This window comes from Trachemys scripta, unplaced genomic scaffold (assembly GCF_013100865.1).
Source record: "Trachemys scripta elegans isolate TJP31775 unplaced genomic scaffold, CAS_Tse_1.0 scaffold_28, whole genome shotgun sequence".
Classification (NCBI taxonomy): Eukaryota; Metazoa; Chordata; order Testudines; family Emydidae; genus Trachemys; species Trachemys scripta.
Window position 1 is genome coordinate 1,377,682 of NW_023260513.1, and position 19,299 is coordinate 1,396,980.

Genomic DNA, 19,299 nt, shown 5'->3' on the forward strand with positions numbered 1-19,299 from the left:
CTTCTCTTCTCCAGACTAAACAAACCCAATATTTTCAATCCTCCCTCATAGATCATGTTTTCTAGACCTTTCATGATGCTCTTCTCTGGACTTTCTCCAATTTGTCCACATCTTTCCTGAAATGTGGCACCCAGAACTGGACACAATACTCCAGTTGAGGTCTAATTGGCACGGAGTAGAGCGGAAGAATGACTTCTCGTGACTAACTTACAACAATCCTGCTAATACATCCCAGAAGGATGTTCTCTTTTTTTGCAACAGCGTTACACTGTTGACTCATATTTAGCTTGTGATCGACTATGACCCCAACATCCCTTTCCGCAGCACTTCTTCCTAGGCAGTTATTTCCCATTTTGTATGTGTGCAACTGATCGTTCCTTCCTAACAAATCTACAAATATGGAGGAAAAATATAACAGTGAATCTGCAGGCAACACTCACAGCGTTTGATTTAAAGGGGAGCCGTCCACCCAGGTCCAGTTCCCAGTGTGGGACGTGATGTTCAGGCCGATCCAGACGTGGCTTGTGCCTTCTGTGATCATGTTTATGAAATCCTGGGGAGTGTAAAGCAAGCAGCTGGGTGACTCTCACACAGTCTTACACCCCCTGCATATACAGTGACCCCCCCGCCGCCACTCCCATCTCACCAGGAGATCTCTCAGAGCCCCAAAACATGCAAGGAAAATGGATTCTGACCCAATGGGGCCACCACACTGCATGATACCCTCTCACTGGAGAGCTTCAGTGGTATTGAAGAATAGACCCGTTTCCCTGAGGGCTTGTCTTCACTACCCGCCCAGACTGGCGGGTAGAAATCGATCCCTCGGGGATCGATTTATTGCGTCTCGTCGGGACGCGATAATCGATCCCCGAATCGACGCGCGTACTCCACCAGCCCAGATAGGAGTAAGCGCCGTCGACGGGGGAGCCGCGGCGGTCGATTTGCCGCTGTCCTCACAGCGGGGTAAGTCGGATCAGATACGTCGAATTCAGCTACGCTATTCCCGTAGCTGAATTTGCGTATCTGAAATCGATCCCTTCCCCCCTCCCCCCCCGTAGTGTAGACGTAGCCTCAGAGTTGCTGAGTGGTAAAGGAGTAAAAAACTGGTAGAGCTACAGTGATTCACACCAGCTGGAGAACTGGCCTTGTGTATTTCACTTTACCATGTCCTCTTGGTCCCGGATCACAAGCATTTGTGAATTCCTCAATTCACAGTCTTTCTGGCTCTCGTTCCACATCTGACTCCTTTTAGAATCCCAGTAGCACTTTCCGTTGTGCGTCTGCCAGTCCTTGGGGCAGAGTTTGCACCCGGTGCCCCCTGGAAAAAGAAACAGAGACGTCTGTGAACTCACATAAAGCCAATATTTTTTTTTCAAGCTATTCAAAAGCCCTAGCCCTCAGTGGGCGCTAGGGGCCAGATTCCCAGATGGTGTAGGTCAGCATGGAGCACATCAATTTACACCAGCTCAGGATCTGACCCTAGAGCAACCCTAGTCAAAAATATCCATCCGATTTTGTCATAGTGGAGGGGATGGATTTATTTTCCCCTCTTTTCTCATGACTCAGAAAGAGCTCAAGGGATTTCACTCAAACTCCCCCCCCCTCCCCAATATGATATAATAAATGTTTGTCACAGACGAAGCAAAGGAAGTTTGACCCTGGAAGTTGAATCTCAGAGCATTTGCTAGCTCTAATTACGGTGCTGGGTGCTCTGGAGAGTGAGAACTACCCCATGTGACCACTAGAGGTCACTGCTGCCATTAACACCGGTGAGTACTGGGGGGTCTGGGTATGTCGCACGTCTCTGCTGAATATAGGATTGTTATTGAATTGGTTAGTTGTATTGCAGGAGCCCATGCTGGGCACTAAACAAACACGGCACAAGAAGAAAGTCCCCACCCCCAAAGGGTATTTTTGTTATCTGCATTTTAGTAACACCTAAAGGCCACGCTGCCTTTACTTAGGGGAACTTGACTTCTACTCCAGAGATCTGGGGTCTTTCCCAGTTCTGCCACTGAGCTGCTGGGTGACCTTGGGCAAGTCACTTCTGGTTCCTCTCCTGCCCTTTGTTTAGGTTGCAAACTCTGCCAGGCAGGGAGTGTCTCTCGTTGTGTGTCTGTGCAGTGCCCGGCAAAACAGGGCCTGATCTCAGCAGGGCCAGGGATTGTTTGGGCCTCCATGTGCTACTCTAATGGACATAGTGACAGACAGTCTCCACCCCAAAAGCTCAGTCTAAATAGAGAAAACATCCAAAGGAAGGATCATTATCCCTATTGTACAGATGGGGAAACTGAGACCCGAGAGATGCAGTGATTTGCCCAGGCTCGGACAGGGAGTCTAGGACAGAGCCAGGTGTTTTACCCAGGTCTCTTGTGTCCCATTCCGGCATGTGAGCAGTGAGCTTTTCCAGCAGATGCTGAATGTCCATAGTCATTCCACCTCCCCCCGGCTCCCAAGAGTCCCCAGCTCGAGTGTTTCCCAGACTCTGAGCCCGGCATGGAAATCAGTTCAGAGACAGGCTGAGCTGAGGTTACCTGCTGGGCCGTTCCCGGCTGGGTCACACAGACTCTGCTTGAGACGAGACACGAAGGCCGCCTGCCAGACGTCGAATTGTGCGCTGCAACTGGCCTGTCCGGCCTGGAAACCTTCCAAACAGCATCAGTGCAGAGGGAGGTTAGGACACGGCGCGTAAGGAAGCTCTAAGGAGCTAGGTCACGTTCCATAGCACACAGGGCAGGGAAGAGAGAAGGGGAGCGAATCTGGACCCGGTTCCCCATTGTCCTGCACCTTGTGGTGTCATTTATACTAGTGCAGAATGCCACCATCTGCTCTGGTAGCAGAGCTAGTAAATACAATCGTATTGTCTGTGTCTTTTTTTAAATTATTTTTTCAATTAAATACCAAAAAAACCCGGTTTTTCACTTCTGTTTCCCTTTCCCCTTCTTTTTCCCCCTCCTCCGTTTTCCCATTAAAAAGGGCTGAAGGAAGGAAAAAAGGGGAAGGAATGGGGAAAATAATTTCAAATGTTAGTTAAAAACCCCAGTAAATTTTTAAAATGTTTAGCGAAAGCCTTTGCAAAACAAAAAAATGTTCAAGACAAAAAAAAAAGCAAGCTGGTGCATTTAGTAACATTTTGCACTTGTTTTCACACTGGGGTGAATGGCTGATAAGCAGCAGGGAACCAGACCCATGGAGACACATTTCAGTGGGCTAAACCCCACTTCATCAGATGTGTGGAGTCAGACCCATGGAGGTGAGCTGGTCTGAAGAACATGGTGGAAACTGGGCCCCATTCATTCCCCCACTGGAGAAGATGAACCATAGCTGGTGGGAGCGTCGAAGAAAATTGCCACTGCAGACAAGAGGCCTGATTCTCATTTACCCTGTTCCTGCACTTGCAATAGGCACCGAGGTAAAAGGGTTACAGACATAAGAGCTGCCTTATTAAGGGCTGGTCCCCACTTAGTCCGGACTTACCGCGGTCCAGACGCGGCCGGAAGTCTCCCTCCGTCGACGCCGCGTACTCCTCTCGGCGAGCTGGAGCACCGGCGCCGACTGTGAGCACTTCTGGGATCGATCCGGGATCGATTTATCGCGTCTTAACCAGACGCGATAAACCGATCCCAGAACATCGATGGCGTGCCGCCGGACCAGCCGGTAAGTGAAGACTAGGCCTGAGTCAGGTTTCAGAGTAGCAGCCGTGTTAGTCTGTATCCGCAAAAAGAAGAACAGGAGTACATATCTCCTCAATATATGTTCCATTCTATATGCATCCGAAGAAGTGGGCTGTAGTCCACGAAAGCTTATGCTCTAATAAATTTGTTAGTCTCTAAGGTGCCACAAGTACTCCTGTTCTTCTTATTGAGTCAGACCAATGACCCATCTAGCCCAGTATCCTGTCTCTGACAGTGGAGGACAGGTGGGGTCTCAGAGGAAGTGTGAAAGGTAGAGCTGTGGGTTAAACACCCCCAGGGTCTGGAGGAAGCCAGCGCCCGTGCTAGATACTTACCCCAGACACTCTGAGCAATCACAGCCAACACCAAAAGGACACACACAGCCCCTAAGATTCCCACAGCAACTTTATAACTGTCGAGACCGGGAGGAGAACCTGTAAAAATTCAAACGTGGGGAAACCATTTCAGTGAAGGATAAAAGTAGCCACGGAGGGATTTCCTGCTAAACCTACCAACCCAATTGTTGTACTAATCCTGGTGCATTCCCTGCAATTTCCACATCTAGTTTTGTTGGCCTCACTTGCAGGGTTAGTGCGACCACCTCAGTGTAAGATCTTTGGGGTAGGAGCTGGGTTGCACAATTAATAGAAGTAATACAGTAGCCTAGAAGGCCCAGCTGAGATCAGGGCCCCGTTGTGCCGGGCACTGCACAGGCACACAGCGAGAGACAGGCCCTGCCCAGAGGATCACCTACTATAATTAGACTAGACAAACAAAGGGGAAAAAGAGGCACAGAGACTTGCCCTACCTCACAAGCAGGAACCTAACCCAGGTTCCCTGGCCTTTACCCTACCCAGTACCCCATGGCATGCCAGAGAGATATATTGCTATTTCAGGCCTGGCCAGCCAACAGTTCTTAAGTTTTTTTTCCAATTACTGTCACCAGAACCAGCAGACAATACAATTAAGCAGCCCACTGTTTAATCCCTCCTGGTCTCTCCGGGTAGGAGCGTAGGTGTTGTCACACTGGATCAGAGCATGGGTCCATCTTGTACAGTCTCCTGTCTCTGATAGGGACCAGTGCCAGATGCAGTCGAAGGTGGTATAAGAACCCCAGAGCTATAGCCACCAGTCTGAATGCCGAGAGCTCTGACCTTACCCCGCTCCCTGACCAGTCTCCTTTACCGGTCTCTGTGGCGCTATTCTGAACAGATGCCACAATAATTTATACCATCGAAAGCGCTGTCAGAAAAACACTTGTTCACTCCCTCCTGGAGCTGTTGAAAAAATGTTGCAGTCATGTCAGAAAATTTGGATGAGTTTTTCATGAGTGTTTATGAAAGGGACTTTAAAAGGGCCAAACTGGAGTTTGAAAAGCAAAGAGCTACTGGTGTCAAATCAACAAGATTGTTTAAATAGAACAGAAGCAGAAACAATCTCTGCAAGAATAAGTTAGTCTGCTGGATAACCATGATTTTAAGAATGATAAGGACATTTCTGAGAAGCTAAATATCTTTTTTTGCATCAATCTTCACAACAAAAGGGTGTGGGAGTGAATTCCTATTCTAGCTCTGCTCTTTGCTGATAATAAAGTTGAGTTCCCATCAGAGGCTGAGAAACAAGAAGAGGAAATTGATCATTTTAAAAATGTCATAAAAATCACTCAGCTGTGGTTGAGAATGTTAACCCCTTTTTTTTAAAAAATGGCATTTTTCTGTTTTGAACCAAAGCCCTCCGTCCGACTCTGCTGACCTACTGAAATCAGGACTGAAAGAAAGAAATTTTGCAGAATAACTAACAGGCAAAAAACATTTTTTTCTCTTCACGTTTCTGATCACTTTTTTTAAACTGCAGGAGTTTGAAAAAAAAATCAAAATATTTTTGCAAAAAATTCCATGTTTGAAGAGGTGCAAAAAGGCCCTTTTTTCCCAAGGAAAACCTGTTTTTGCTGGGGCAGTTTCCTTTGGTTGTGCCCTCACTGAAACCTAAAGGGCAGACGCCATTACTGAGTGGACAGTGTAGGTTGGTTTATAGAGCAGTACCTTGGCTCCTGAGCTGAGATGGCTGGGTTGAGTTTATCCTCTTCGTCCGGGTCATGATAGCGTAACCATCATCATCCTCCATCTTCTGATGCCTGTGTCGGGTTTGGTTTCTAACAGAGGATTGGAGAATAAGAAGAGAAGCCTGTGGATTCCGGCTGGTCTCCACAAGCCTATAGAGGAAGTACTGGCTCCTCCCCAAGAATCAGGTGTGAAACCACAACATGCAGAAATGCTGGTGTCTGATGGACCCAGGCATGACAGTGGAGCCCGATGCTAAGGAGGTATGTGCAGGTGTCACATGGCCATATACCCGACCTCAGGGGTCAGATGTTCTTTGGGAATCTTGGGAGACAGACCAGTCCTCGCTTACAGACAGCCTCCCAACCTTAAGCAAATACTCACCAGCAACCGCACACCATACAACAAAAACACTAACCCAGGAACCTATCCTTGCAACAAAGCCCAATGCCAGCTCTGTCCACATATCTATTCAAGTGACACCATCATAGGACCTAACCACATCAGCCACACCATCAGGGGCTCGTTCACCTGCACATCTACCAACGTGATATATGCCATCATGTGCCAGCAATGCCCCTCTGCCATGTACATTGGCCAAACTGGACAGTCTCTACGCAAAAGAATAAATGGACACAAATCTGACATCAGGAATCATAACATTCAAAAACCAGTGGGAGAACACTTCAACCTCTCTAATCACTCAGTGACAGACTTGAAGGTGTCAGTTTTGCAACAAAAAAACTTCAAAAACAGACTCCAAAGAGAGACTGCTGAACTCGAATTAATATGCAAATTAGACACCATTAACTTAGGCCGAAACAGAGACTGGGAATGGTTGGGTCATTACACTAATTGAATGTTTTCCCCCCATGTTAAGTTCTCCTCACACCTTCTATGGGTCATCTCAATTATCACTTCAAAGTTTTTTCTTCTGCTGCTACTGATAGCTCATCTCAATTGACTGATCTCTTACAGTTGGTATGCGTACTTCCACCTTTTCATGTGCTCTGTGTGTATAAATATCTTCTGTCTGTGTGTTCCATTCTATGCATCCGAAGAAGTGGGCTGTAGCCCACGAAAGCTTCTGCTGAAATAAATTTGTTAGTCTCTAAGCTGCCACAAGTACTCCTCTTCTCTTTGGGAATAGGCAGCGTAGCTCTGCTGAATTCAGTAGAGCAGTATACCAATTGACACACGCTGGGGGTCTGCCCCATTGACTCCAACGGAGCTACAGACGATTCAGCCCAGCCAAGAATCTTGCCACATGGACTCCAGTGGAGCTATGGCCGATTGCCACCTGCTAGGGATCTGGGCCTACTGACACCAATTGAGTGACAGCCGATTGATGGCAGCAGAGTTATGAGAGATTTATACCAGGTGGGGATCAGGTTCAGAGCAGTTTGTGGGGAGGAGACGTTGATAAGCACTAGCTGATAAGAACATATGAATGGCCATACTGGTTCAACCCAATGGTCCATCTAGCCTAGTATCCCATCTCTGACAGTGGTCACTGTCAGATGCTTCAGAGGGAGTGAACATAACGGCAATTTATCGAGTGATCCATCTCCTATCATCCTGTCCCTGCTTCTGGCAATCAGAGGCTAGGGACATCCAGACCATGGGCTTACATCCTTGACTATCTTGGCTAATAGCCATTGATGAAGCCAGAGGTGAAAGTGGACCTGTGCAGCACACAGCCGACTTTTGGCTCCCCGCTGTCGGCAGCACTGTCAGACCCTACCAGCAGAGTGCCGATGAGGGGGAGAAAAAGGGGCAGCTGCCCCAGACCCCAGCTTTGGGGGCCCCTATGGAGCTGGGAGCAGGGGTTGAACCCACCCCTGCACTGACTAGCGGCGATAGGAAGAGGAGCAACCCAGCCCCAGTCGCTTCCCGCCCCCAGCACGCACCGACGGTGGCAGGCAGTAGAATGTCGCAGCTGGGAGCCGGCAGAGCGGAGGGGGCTGGGTCTGGGTCTCTCTGCTTCCCCCCCCCCACCCAATCAGTGGTAAGTCTTGGTGCCTACTTTCACTTCTGCTCTATTTCATTTTGAACCCTGTTGTACTTCCGGCCTCCACCACATCCCTGGCAATGGGTTGCACAGGTTGACTGTGCGTTGTGTGAAGAAATACTTCCTTTTGTTTTAAACCTGCTGCCTATTCACTTCACCAGGTGACCCCTAGTTCTTGTGTTATGGAAAGGGGTAAATAACGCTTCCTCAGTCAGTTATCCACACCAGTCATGATTTTATAGACCTCTATCATACTCCCCCCCCCCCCCCCCCCTTTCCCCCCCCCCCCCCAAGCTGAACCGCCCCACATCTTTTACCCTCTGCTCACATGGCAGGTGATTCACACTCTTGATCAGTTTGATCCTATCTGCATTACCACCCACTGCTCTAAACCACAGTGAGGGGTCACAGGGCAGCTGAGATGAAGCCAACTTCCTGCGGGTCAGCCTTTGCTGAGGTGTGGGAAGCCTGTTTCCATCTGCTCACCTTCGAGCCAGCGCTGATTGGCCAACGTTCTCCTGGCGGTTCACGTTGGGCACAGCCCATCCTTCCTGTGTAAATAACAACCCATGGGAGAGGACAACACTGCGGCTTCCTGCCTGGAGTGGGGCCCACCCCATCTGTCTGCAGTGGGGTTTGCTCCTTTGCTTGGGGGGCTCGAACACTGGGGTCCACAGAGAGATGTGCTGATGTTGGCCGATCATTGGGCACCCATGCACAGAACCTAGATACCCCAATCCACCAGTCCCAGGGCTGTCTGTCTCTCCTCTCCCCACCAGCTTCCTGGCAGCCCAGCTCCCCCAGAAAGGGGTGTAATAGAAACACACGACTGATCTGGGACCATCTCCATCCCCGCTGTGACCCTACTGAGGACAACAGTGTGGTGCAAAGGATTAACGCATCAACTGAACTTTAATTGGTTGATAGACTTGTGCCAGGGTAAGCACTCTGGCGGGCCGGGCCACTTTATTTACCTGCTGACGTGGCAGGTTCGGCTGATCGCGGCCCCCACTCGCCAGGGTTCGCCGTCCTGGGCCAACGGGAAGCAGCGCAGGCCAAGGAATGTGCTGGCCGTGGCTTCCCGCCACCCCCATTGGCCCGGGACGGCAAACCGCAGCCAGTGGGGGCCACGAGCGGCCGAACCTGCCCCGTCGGCAGGTAAATAAACTGGCCCGGCCCCCCAGGGTGCTTACCCTGGCGAGCCGCGTGCCGAACGTTGCCGACCCCTGCAAACCGAATTTGGTCCTGCTGTGAGCGAGTGAGACTCCCTATGGCGGGAATACCAGCGGAGCAGGCTCATGCTAGGACCACCTTGAGCTTCTAGCGCTGGGGGCATGAATTAAATGTAAGTCACTTTACACCCTGGTGGTAGGACTTGCTTTATAATAGCAGCCCGAGAGGACTTGGGGCTTCACCCTCACTTAACCAACTAAAAGCGCGTAATACTGACACCTAGTGGCCAGGAGACATTTGATCACACGCTGCTCAACAGCCATGAAAGCTACGTGGCTATAGGACACTGGCCCATCAAGAATAGTCCAATATTCTACAGAATATTGGACTAGCCTTGATGGGCCAGTGTCCAATCGCTAAATAAAAGAAAGGGGGCAGGGGGCTGACTGAACATAGGGGAGAGGTTTGCATTGGAGACCCCAGAGAGCTAGAGCCGATGCTCACTCCACAAAACGTTGGAGCTTCTGAAGAAGCCAGGAAGATTCACGATAGGTTAAAAAATAAATTAAAAAAATATGTTCAGACAGCTGTGATTTTATTGTGTGTATTGCAGTTGCACCAAGTCTTCAGCAGAGATCAGTGCCCCCCTGTGCAAAGATAAATGAGACCCACTTCCTCTGCTGTATAGCTTATAGTCTAAACAGAAATCTTGTCACAGACAAAAGGGACAGGCACAGAGATAAATACAATAATAAAAACAGATTTAAAAAAAACAATCACATTTACTTATGATCAAGGCTACAATTTTGGCACAAGTATTTATATGAAAACTCCTGGACAGGACACGGGCAATAAATAATAATTCATGGATGCCCAAACCCTGCTGCCCGGGGTTGAATTATTGGCATCGACCAGAAGTTGTGGAGGGCTCATAAAAGAAAGAATCACAGTGTCTGTAAGCTCCATGACAGATTCGTAGCCTTACTTATGATTATTAATATTACAAGGGAGCCTACAGCTCCAGTCAGGGCCCCATAGCGATCACACACACACACACACACACACTCCCTGCCCCAAAGTGCTTACAATCTACACAGAGGAGTGTCTCATTTTAAAGATGGGAAATTAAGGCACGGGGCGGTAGAAGGCCAGATTTTCAGAGTAGCTCAGTTCCCAGTTAGGCAGCTGCATGAGCCTTCGGATTAACACCCTACTCTCAGTCTGAGCTCTTGAATCTTCGGCCCTGAGTGACTCACCCATAGACAGGGGGTTGATGGAAGACCCAGGTGTCCCAGCCCAGAGCCTCACACGGGGAGAAGTCACATCCAGGCTAGTGCAATGATCGCAGCTGTTCAGCACACACAGGAGGCGCCCGCACCTCGGCCATTCAACGCTATTAAAGTGCTGCCTCTCGGCTGCGTTGGGGCCGTCAGCTCAGTTCCCGGGGCTGTACCATCTCTCAGTTCAGTGGGATCTCCTCACCAGCCTCTCTGTCTCGGGTTCCAGCCTCGTGCAGATGTGAGGCACAAGCCGGCACGCAAACGGGGGAGTCTGCCGAGTCGGAGATCCCTTCCTCTTCACAACCACGACGGGTTCCTGGTCCTTCTCTCACACGTTTCCAGCAGACATAAAGTACAGCAGCAGCGAACAAAGCAGTGATGAACCCCAACGATATCCACACACCATAGAGGCCTCCTGGCTCTGGAAAGAAAACCCAGGAGAAGAGTCAGTTTAGACAACTGGATTAAGAGAAGAAGGGTGGCCCAGTGGTTAGAGCCCTCGCCTAGGACTTGGGAGACAAGGATTCAATTCCCTACACTCCCCTTAAGTCCCTCTCTGGGCTTCAATTCCCACTCTGTAGTGTGAATAGCACTGCACTATCGCAGGGGATGACGTGAGGTGCTCCAATATTAACATGACGGGGGCCAGATAAAGAACTTTAGAGTGAGCCTACCGAGAACAACAAGCTGGCAAGATCTGTGTTTGTACAGCACCTGACACCATGGGGTCCAGGCCATTCGTACAAGGCAAATAATACATGTTAATTAGAGTCATTCAGACTACAGCAAAGGTAACCTTGTGTTGCCATCTCATGATATTTGGTGCTTTCCTTAAAGCCCCAGCTCCCGGAGTCCTGTGATTAGAGGAGACTCCCCACTTTCATTTGGGTTTTCTCAGTGAAGGTTTCTAGCCTTCACGGCTATGGGTAAAGTTGGAAAAACAGCCCCTAGATGTAGGTGCAAAACGGGGCAGAGGCTGATCATTGCAATCCCCTGCCACCCCAGAGCGTGGCACCCTGACTCTCTCTATGACTCATGGGGGGGTCCCTACAAAAGGGATTCACAGAAGCCAGCGTGCAAGGCAGGGGGCTGCTTAAGGTAGCCAGTATGAAATGCCGAGGAGAAGGCTGTGAATAGGCACCTCCCTCCACTTGCAATTCACAGCCGTGCACTTCTCCTTAAGTGCTTAAGCAGGGTCAGTCCGTTTTTTAGAAGAAAAAAGATGGTGGTCCCTAGTGGTTAGAGCATCCACCCAGGACTTCGGAGACCGAGATTCGAACCCATGGAGAGAAGCAGAGACTTGAGCCCCAGTCTCCCAACTGTCTGGAACGTGCTTTACCCACTGAGTGGGGGTCCCTCCTAGTGAAGTTGTTCCACTGGGGATAATTATTTATCTGGAGAGCCCCAAGAAATTTGCAGATATGAGCCAGCATGAGAAACAAGGAAACATCAATGTATAAAAATTTGCAAGTTTGTCACCATGGTAAAAAAATAAAAAAAAAAAAACCTCTCGCCACACAGCTCCTGGTGTTGTGATCTGGTGCACAAGGGTCACAGCACTGCTCAGCTATTGTGGTGGCTGGCACAAACCAGGCTGGAGGGCGGGCCCAGCCCTGTAGGACAGGCGCTGCTGTTGCGGGGTGAGTGAAGGGCAGGCTTACTCTCCAACCCTTCTCTTGCCCAGCCTGACCTGGCCCTCACACCTTCCACAGGGGGCAGGACTTGACACCCCCCCCCGCCCCTCTACCTTGTGGATAAAACAAAACCCCACACGATTCCCCACAAATAAGACAAAAATATTATTAAAAAAATTTCACAGGGCTCTAATTATCTGACAGCCTCCAGCTGTGGGTGATCGCTTGGATCAAGACAAACACCCCAAGTTCTCGTTACAAAACATGGTGATCAGGCACTAACCCAGCACTCCACACCCCACTGAGGAGGGCTCCTGTAAAGAGATTCAGGTCATTAATACTTACCCCGCTCCGGAGAGCCGTTGGAAAGTGTCCCTCGGCTACTTCCCTCTCCAGTCAGATTGGCAGTCCCCTCTCCGGCAGACGGGGTCTCCGATACGGGACCTGCAGGCACAGAATCTAAGGCAAGACGGCACCGTTAGATCAGCTGGTCTGACCACCTGTATAACCCAGGCCAGAGAACATCACCCAGTGATTCCTGTATCCAGCCCATAGGTGCCGACGCTGTGGGTGCTCCAGGGCTGGGAGCACCAGAATGGTAGGTGCTGAGCACCCATTGGCAGCCCCCCCTACCAGAACCTCCCCCTTCCCCCACTGCTGGCAGCCCTGCCAATCAGCACCACCCCCTCCCAGCACCTCCTGCCCCGCCATGGATCAGCTGTTTTGCAGCGTCAGGAAGTGCTGGGAGGGACTGGGGAGGAGCAAGGACACAGCATGCTCATGAGCGGGAGCAGAACTGGGTGGGGAAGGGGTGGAGCGGGAAAAGGCAGGACAGGGGTGGAGTGGGGTTAGGAAGAAGCAGAGCAGGGGTGGGACCTTGGGGGAAGGGGTGGAGTGGGAGCAGGGCCTGGGCAGAGCATTCCCCGGCAGATTAGAAACTCGGCACCTATGATCCAGCCCATATCTGGTGGTTGAGCTAGAGAATTTTTTTAAAGTCATCTAGTCTTGATTTAAAGAGATGTGAGGGTGCAATACACAGCATCTTGAAGGAACTGGTAATGCAATATCTAGGTTCTTATCTAGCCCCCCTCCCTCTCAACGTATTGGGCACTTCAGAAGCCTTTTAGAGTATTTATCCTCACAACATCCCCCTCCCCCAGGGGAGGGAAGCACTGTTATCCCCTGTACCAGGGTAGTTTGCCCTTGGGCTGGAGGGCTGAGGGCTAAGCCAGCCCTGATCACAGGCCAAGTCCCACCCCAAGGGAATCTAGTGATTCAAAGTCAGCGGGAGGTTGTGGTTGAGAGAAAGCTGACCCTGCTAGTGAGCTAGGGAAGCCCAGAAATCAGGAGGCTTGTCGAGCTAGAAATGATGTGTGCGTGTTGTGAGACTGCTGCATTCTGCGTTTGGACAAACTCCGGTGCCAGCCTGGTGAAGAGCGGATTAACAATTGTGGACAGAGAAAGTGATTGGAACCTGCCTGAGTTCTTAAAAGGGGTCCTGATCAAGGGGAAACAGAGGTAGGTTGGTGGTCACGTACTAAACCCCGGACAGAGACACACAGACTTAGCCCCAGATTCGTAGAGGTATTTAGGCATTACTGCACCATGCCTAACTGGTTTAGGAGCCTATGTAATTTTCAAAGGGGATTTAGGCACTTAGGAAAAAAGAATGGTGGCCAAAGCATGAAGGGGCATATAAAATGTTTATCATATGTGGCACGTAAATACCTTGCCATGCCAACTACCACAGTGCCATGCAAACACCTGTTCTCACTGTCAGGTGACATTGTAAATAAGAAGCGGGCAGCATTACCTCCCGTAAATGTAAACAAACTTGTTTCTCTTCACGACTGGTTGAACGAGAAGTAGGACTGAACGGACTTGTAGGCTCTAACCTTTTATCTTGTTTTGTTTTTAAGTGCAGTGTAACCATCTACATTTGTAAGTTGCACTTTCACGATAAAGAAATCGCATTAGTTTGCATGAGGTAAACTGAAAACGTAGTATTTCTTTTAGCATTTTACAGTTCAGATATTTGTAATAAGAGATACAGTGAGCACTGTACACTTTGTATTCTGTGTTATTGAAAATGTAGAAAAACATCCAGACATATTTAATACTTTTCAATTGGTATTCTATTGTTTAACAGTGCGATTAAATTGAGTTAACCGCATGAGTTAACTGCGATTAATTGACAGCCCTATTCTACACCACGCTGCACATCTGATGGAGGGGGCAGAGGCTGTGAGAGAGGCTGAACCGGAGTCCCACAGGCCATACACCTCGAGGCAAGTCACCTGGGAAACTTACCAGGCACTGTCAGATTGATACGAGCCATGCAGGTTCCATGAAGGAAACTAAGAACTTGGTATTCCGCGGCCATCCATTTACTTGCGTTCTTCACAGTAACAAGCTGGTCTGATAGAGAGATCCGTCCCTTGAATGTGCTGTTGTAGTTCCGGATTTCTTTATTAATTAACGCCAGGATGGGGTCACAAGCAGAGTGATAGGAGGTGGCTGCGATGGCGGTTTGCATCTTACACAAAAGAGATGAATTCTCAGATATGTTAATTTTAATACACCCAGAGGAGCCTTCGGGCACAGACAGGTTATAGGGGGGCCAGGCTCCAGGTCCTAGAAGAGAAAGGTGTATTAGCATAGGCGTGCGCAGCACACTTCATTAGGGCGTGCACCCAGGGAATTTTTTTTTTTTTTTTAAAAAGGCGAACATCATAAAAGTTGGGGCGTGGGAGGGAGTGCGATGTGCAGGAAGGGGCTCAGGGCAAGGGATTGAGGCAGAGGAGGGGTGTATGAGGGGGCTCAGGGCAGGGGGTTTGGGGTGCAGGGTGCAGCAGGGGGCTCAGGGCAGGGGGTTTGGGGTGCAGGGTGCAGGCAGGGGGCTCAGGCAGGGGTTTGGGGGGCAGGGGGCTCAGACACGGGGTTGGGGGGCGAGGTGCAGGCAGGGGGCTCAGGGCACCGCTCACCATGTCCCTGCGCAGCCCCGGGGGTGGATCTGCACAGGGCTCTGCACGCTGCCCGTGCCACGCCTCCAGGTACCTCCCTCGAAGCTCCAATTGGCCGCGGTTCCCCGTTCCCGGCCAATGGGAGCTGCGGAGGACGGTGCCTGGAGCAACCCCACCCCCAGGGCCCGAGGGACGTGGTGGGGTGCCGCCCGCTTCTGAGAGGGCATTAGGGTGTGCCTGGGCACACCTCTGTGTATTAGCAACAAGTGGATCCTATATTGCTCCTGGGGAAGACGACGATTTCATCTGGAGAGGAAGCAGCAGCAGTCAGGCTGCAGCTCCGGAGTCAGGAGCAGCGCTAAAGCTGGGTATGGGCGGGGTAACTCAGGGCTGAGATAGCAGAAGATTGCAGGTGGGGATGGAGAGACACCAGAAGAGCTGGGGATGCAAGGGCAGCCTTGGCATGGCGTGGAGGGCAGAGGGCTGCAGGTTGGGACTGAGGGGCACTGGCAGAGCTGTGGGTCAGGATTGAGGGGCATCAGCAGAGCTCAGGGGAGGGGGGGAGCCCAGAGCTTGAATGAAGAAGTGGGGGCAGAAGGTCAGGACAGAGGGACAGCGGCTGCAGAGCAGGAGGGGGCGGAGCCTGGGGCTGGAACAGCAGAGCGAAGATGGGTCATCCCTCAGCCGGAGCCTCTGGGGGCCGTAGAAGGGGAGGACGGGTCTGCTGTGAGATGCACCCTGCTACCGCTAGAGATCTGAGGCTGCAATCCCAATGGTAATTAAGGGCTAGTGCAGTGGCTCTCAAACCTTTGTACAGGTGTCCCCTTTCACACAGCAAACCTCTGAATGTGACCCCCCCCCCTTATAAACTAAAAACACTTGTAAATATATTTAACACCATTATAAAGGCTGGAGGCAAAGCAGGGCTTGGGGTGGAGGCTGACAGCTCACGACCCCCCATGTAATAACCTCGCGACCCCCTGAGGGGTCCTGACTCCCAGTTTGAGAACTACTGGGCTAGAGTTTGCAGGGCTGGATTCTTGTCTCATTTCATCACCCGGCTAAGAACCACATCAGCACCCAGCACACTTCAGAGATCCCCAAAGCAACTCGGCTCTGAACAAAAATCTGGCTTTAAGTGTCCAGATTGGGGGGTGGGGCAAAAAGGCAAGGGTGAATATATGGTTAAGAGGCACCCCTCCCCCATCTCCTGCCCTGCTACCCCAAGTTGGCCCATAAAAATCAATCGGTGCCTCGGATCCACACGCACCCCCCCCATCAGCAATAAGCTAGCCCAGCCTGCCAATACAGATCATTTCCTGTAGTTTCCCCCATGTACAGACCCAGCTCCTTATTTTCCAGCCCTGCCTTCTCCCCATAGCAAAGGGGGGAAAGCCACAATCTCCCAGACCTTTAACTCCCTGTTACAACCCCCCCCAGCCATGCACCTCCACACACACCCCTCTCTACTTACTACCAGCAAGAGGGAGACCCCTCCCCCCCATCTACACCCTAGCTGCTACCCTGCAGCAGGAGGAAGGACCACTCCCCTTCACCCATCCCTAGCAGCCTGCTACCCCCATCCCCAGCAGGAGGAGAATTCCCTATTCTGAGGCTACCTGAAATAAGGACCCCCCTCGCCCCCATCCCTGTGCCCTACGAACCCAGCACTTTGCCCCATCTCCTTCCTCATTCAGGTCCCCCTGGGTGCTGTCCCTAGGTCACATTCACACACACACACACACACACACTGCAGCTGGGCCCACTCCCAGGAGCAGGAGAACAGCTGGGGCCTGCGGGGGAGGGGTCGTGACTCCAGCTGTTCCTGGCGTAGCCAGCTTTTAAGAGGAGGGGAGCAATGATAAAAAAGGTGCCCCCCCGGCTCCTCCTCCGGCCACGCCCCCCCAGCTCCTCCACCGCTACACCGACCCTCGCCCTCCATGGCTCCTCCGGCCCTGCCGTGCCACCCCCGTGCTCCCCCCCTCGCTTCTCCGGCCGCCATGCTGCGCCCCCCCCTTGCTCCTCGGGCCCGAGCCTGGCCCCCCCCCCTCGCTCCTCGGGCCCGGCCGCGGCTGGCGGTCCGCCAGCCTGGCCCCCCCCGCTCTTCCGGCCGCTTTTGGAAAGGCGGGGAAGCGACTGCTTGTGCCCCACCCCCCACGGTCAGCAGTGCCCAGCTGCGCCCCCCCCTTACCCATCTCCCGCTCACCTGCCACCTTCCCGCACCCTGCAGCCAGCCAGAGGGACCCAAGAAAGAGCCACGTCTTTAGTCCCGACATTGGTCCCCGTAGCAGCTGCTACGTGCGTCCGTCCCCTTCGCGACACTGGCTGATATTTTCTTGGAGGCTTGTATTTCCCGGGAATTTCGACAGACACATCACGACCTTGCGTAATCCAACCCCATTGGCTGGAGTGGGTACCAGCTGACAGGTTCTCCTCCCACGTGAAAAGAGGCGGGACCATTGAAATATGCTGGATTGCAAGGCAAACCCGGAAAGATTCCCCCCCACCCCCACACACACACAGGCTGGAAGAGAACCAGGTTTTGGAGGCCAGGAGGTTGTTCAGAGGGACGCTGGACTAGCTCGAAATAGAGACGGATCATTGGAGCCCTGAGCGGATACAGACGTTTGGATAATTAACTGGTGGCCGACCCGCGCTCCACTTCTTATAGGTATCCGCAGCAGCGCCCTCGCTCACGGGTAGAGACCCGCGCTGATGCACAAATCCGGATCCACATCGGATCCGCAAAGATCGTAAACACCACAACCACATCTGCGGATATACAGCGGACTGGCCGTGGATTTGCGGGGCTCGACACATTAGCTTCTCTAAAACGCCCAGCTCCAAAAGGGGCGAAGGACGGGTGAAACGGACACACATGTGCAAAGGAAAGCGCAAGACGAGACAGAGGAAGCGTGTTTGGGGAGGAGGGGATGGGTGTGGGTGAAAGAGAGCGAGAGCACAGCAACCTTTCAGTTTTACCCACCTTCAGGGTGATTTGTAGCAGTACAAACTCCCAGCCCAGCAAACACCAGGCCACATAAGTAACTTTGCTCACTTGGGTCCCGATCCTCTGAGCAGTTGCGCAGAGCTGTGCCCCCAGCAGGCCACCCCACAATGTCCCTAAACTTAAACTAAACACGGATCTAACTACTCTGTGGGAAGTCCCACATCGCACGTTTGCAGAATCCAACTCACGCTGGGACAGCATTTTTCAGACCAAGATGGTTTTCCAAGTCATCTTTGTCCCCTCCTCTTGCCCTAGCCCACCCCACGCCCAGAGCTAGGGATAGAACCCAGGAATCCTGATTCCCAGTGTCCCCCCCGCGCTCTAACCACTAGGCGCTACTATCTTCCAAGAGCAGAGGTTTCCTGTTCTAGTTCCAGTCCCTACTGAGAAGCCGCTGTGCTGACCAGCAGGGAAGCACCCGTGCAAACTGGTGGGGTTGAATGAGAAATCCTGAGTTTAGAGATCGCCTTTCACTAGGCCAGGGAAAAGCCTGGGAGTTAGAGAGGCATAGTCCGGAGCTGTTCCTGGTACGATGGAAGGTTTTAGGCAGCACCCACACCCCTGGGAGCTCTGACCCTCACTTTCCTCCTAGCCCTCCCAGAGCTGTTGGCCCTTGGGGGGAAGCAGCGAGGGACAGAACAGGGGAAAGAGGCCCTCTCAAGGCACTGTTACAAAGGAAGTTCACAGCTTACCTGCTGGCAGCCCCTTTCTGTGCAGCATCCCCTGCAGCTGAGCCTTTGAGCCCCTCCCGGGGCACCAACAGCCAGGCGTGCTCTGCAAACCCCATATTCCAAGCCAGGCCCTACAGCACCTAGGTATGATCAAAAACGCGGGATTTAGCCAGGCCTGACTGCAAGCCTGGTGATTGGCTGTTATTAGCATACTCTCCTCTGATTGGACACAGGGTAGGGCAGGCGTAGCCAGCAGCGGAGAACAGCGTGTAGCGAATGAAGAGTGATCAACATAACGCGCGGGAAGCTGCAGGGCTGGGAGGAGCCCCAGCTGATCTGGATTCCCTCCCAGAGATTGGTGTCAATGGGCCAGATCCCCGGGTGAAACCACTTCTCTAACCATTAGACCACGCTCCCCTCTTGCTCTCCTGCACGCTGCTGTCTAGGAAATAGCTTGTGTAACCCACCGCCACTGTGCTTGTGTCACTCAAGGCAGGACTCCTTAATGACTAGAGACCATCATGGCATCTAGTCTGCACACCTGAAGGGCACAGGCAAGAGAACTGCCCCAAATGCTTCCCAGAGCAGATCTGCCCTGCTCACGTTTCCAGGCCACTGGGCACAGGGAGGGACCCGGAATTCAGCCTCTTCCCCAGCTGTAATAAATAAAAATCCAGCAGCCAGATGGGGCCCAGCTTTGCCCATTAGGGGGATCAGCCCTGGGTCCTCCTGATCTCTTCTGCTTCTTGAGGAAAGGCACAGCAGCGGGGCTGCTGTCTCTGCTTTCTCTCCTTACAGTGGAGGGAGGTGCTTTCTGGTTATT

At 51.9% G+C, this 19,299-nt stretch overlaps 2 protein-coding genes across 3 annotated transcripts; both read right to left on the reverse strand.

The window, feature by feature from the left end:
• Nucleotides 1-436: 436 nt before the first annotated feature.
• Nucleotides 437-5,886, reverse strand: LOC117870386 (killer cell lectin-like receptor subfamily F member 1). The gene is made up of 5 exons (XM_034757520.1): nt 5,717-5,886; nt 4,010-4,108; nt 2,535-2,645; nt 1,164-1,318; nt 437-553 (listed from the first exon to the last, which is right to left on the reverse strand). Exons 1-5 carry the CDS (start codon nt 5,796-5,798, stop codon nt 437-439), a joined length of 564 nt encoding a protein of 187 aa, XP_034613411.1. The 5' UTR covers nt 5,799-5,886.
• A 3,627-nt stretch (nt 5,887-9,513) lies between these two features.
• Nucleotides 9,514-18,626, reverse strand: LOC117870444. 2 transcript variants are annotated; one of them, XM_034757595.1, is made up of 5 exons: nt 18,498-18,626; nt 17,002-17,228; nt 14,143-14,466; nt 12,178-12,291; nt 9,514-10,619 (listed from the first exon to the last, which is right to left on the reverse strand). In XM_034757595.1, exons 2-5 carry the CDS (start codon nt 17,069-17,071, stop codon nt 10,378-10,380), a joined length of 750 nt encoding a protein of 249 aa, XP_034613486.1. In that variant the 5' UTR covers nt 17,072-17,228; nt 18,498-18,626; the 3' UTR covers nt 9,514-10,377. The 2 variants fall into 2 exon arrangements, with proteins under 2 accessions (XP_034613486.1, XP_034613487.1); XM_034757596.1 differs by lacking the exon at nt 17,002-17,228.
• Nucleotides 18,627-19,299: the final 673 nt, after the last annotated feature.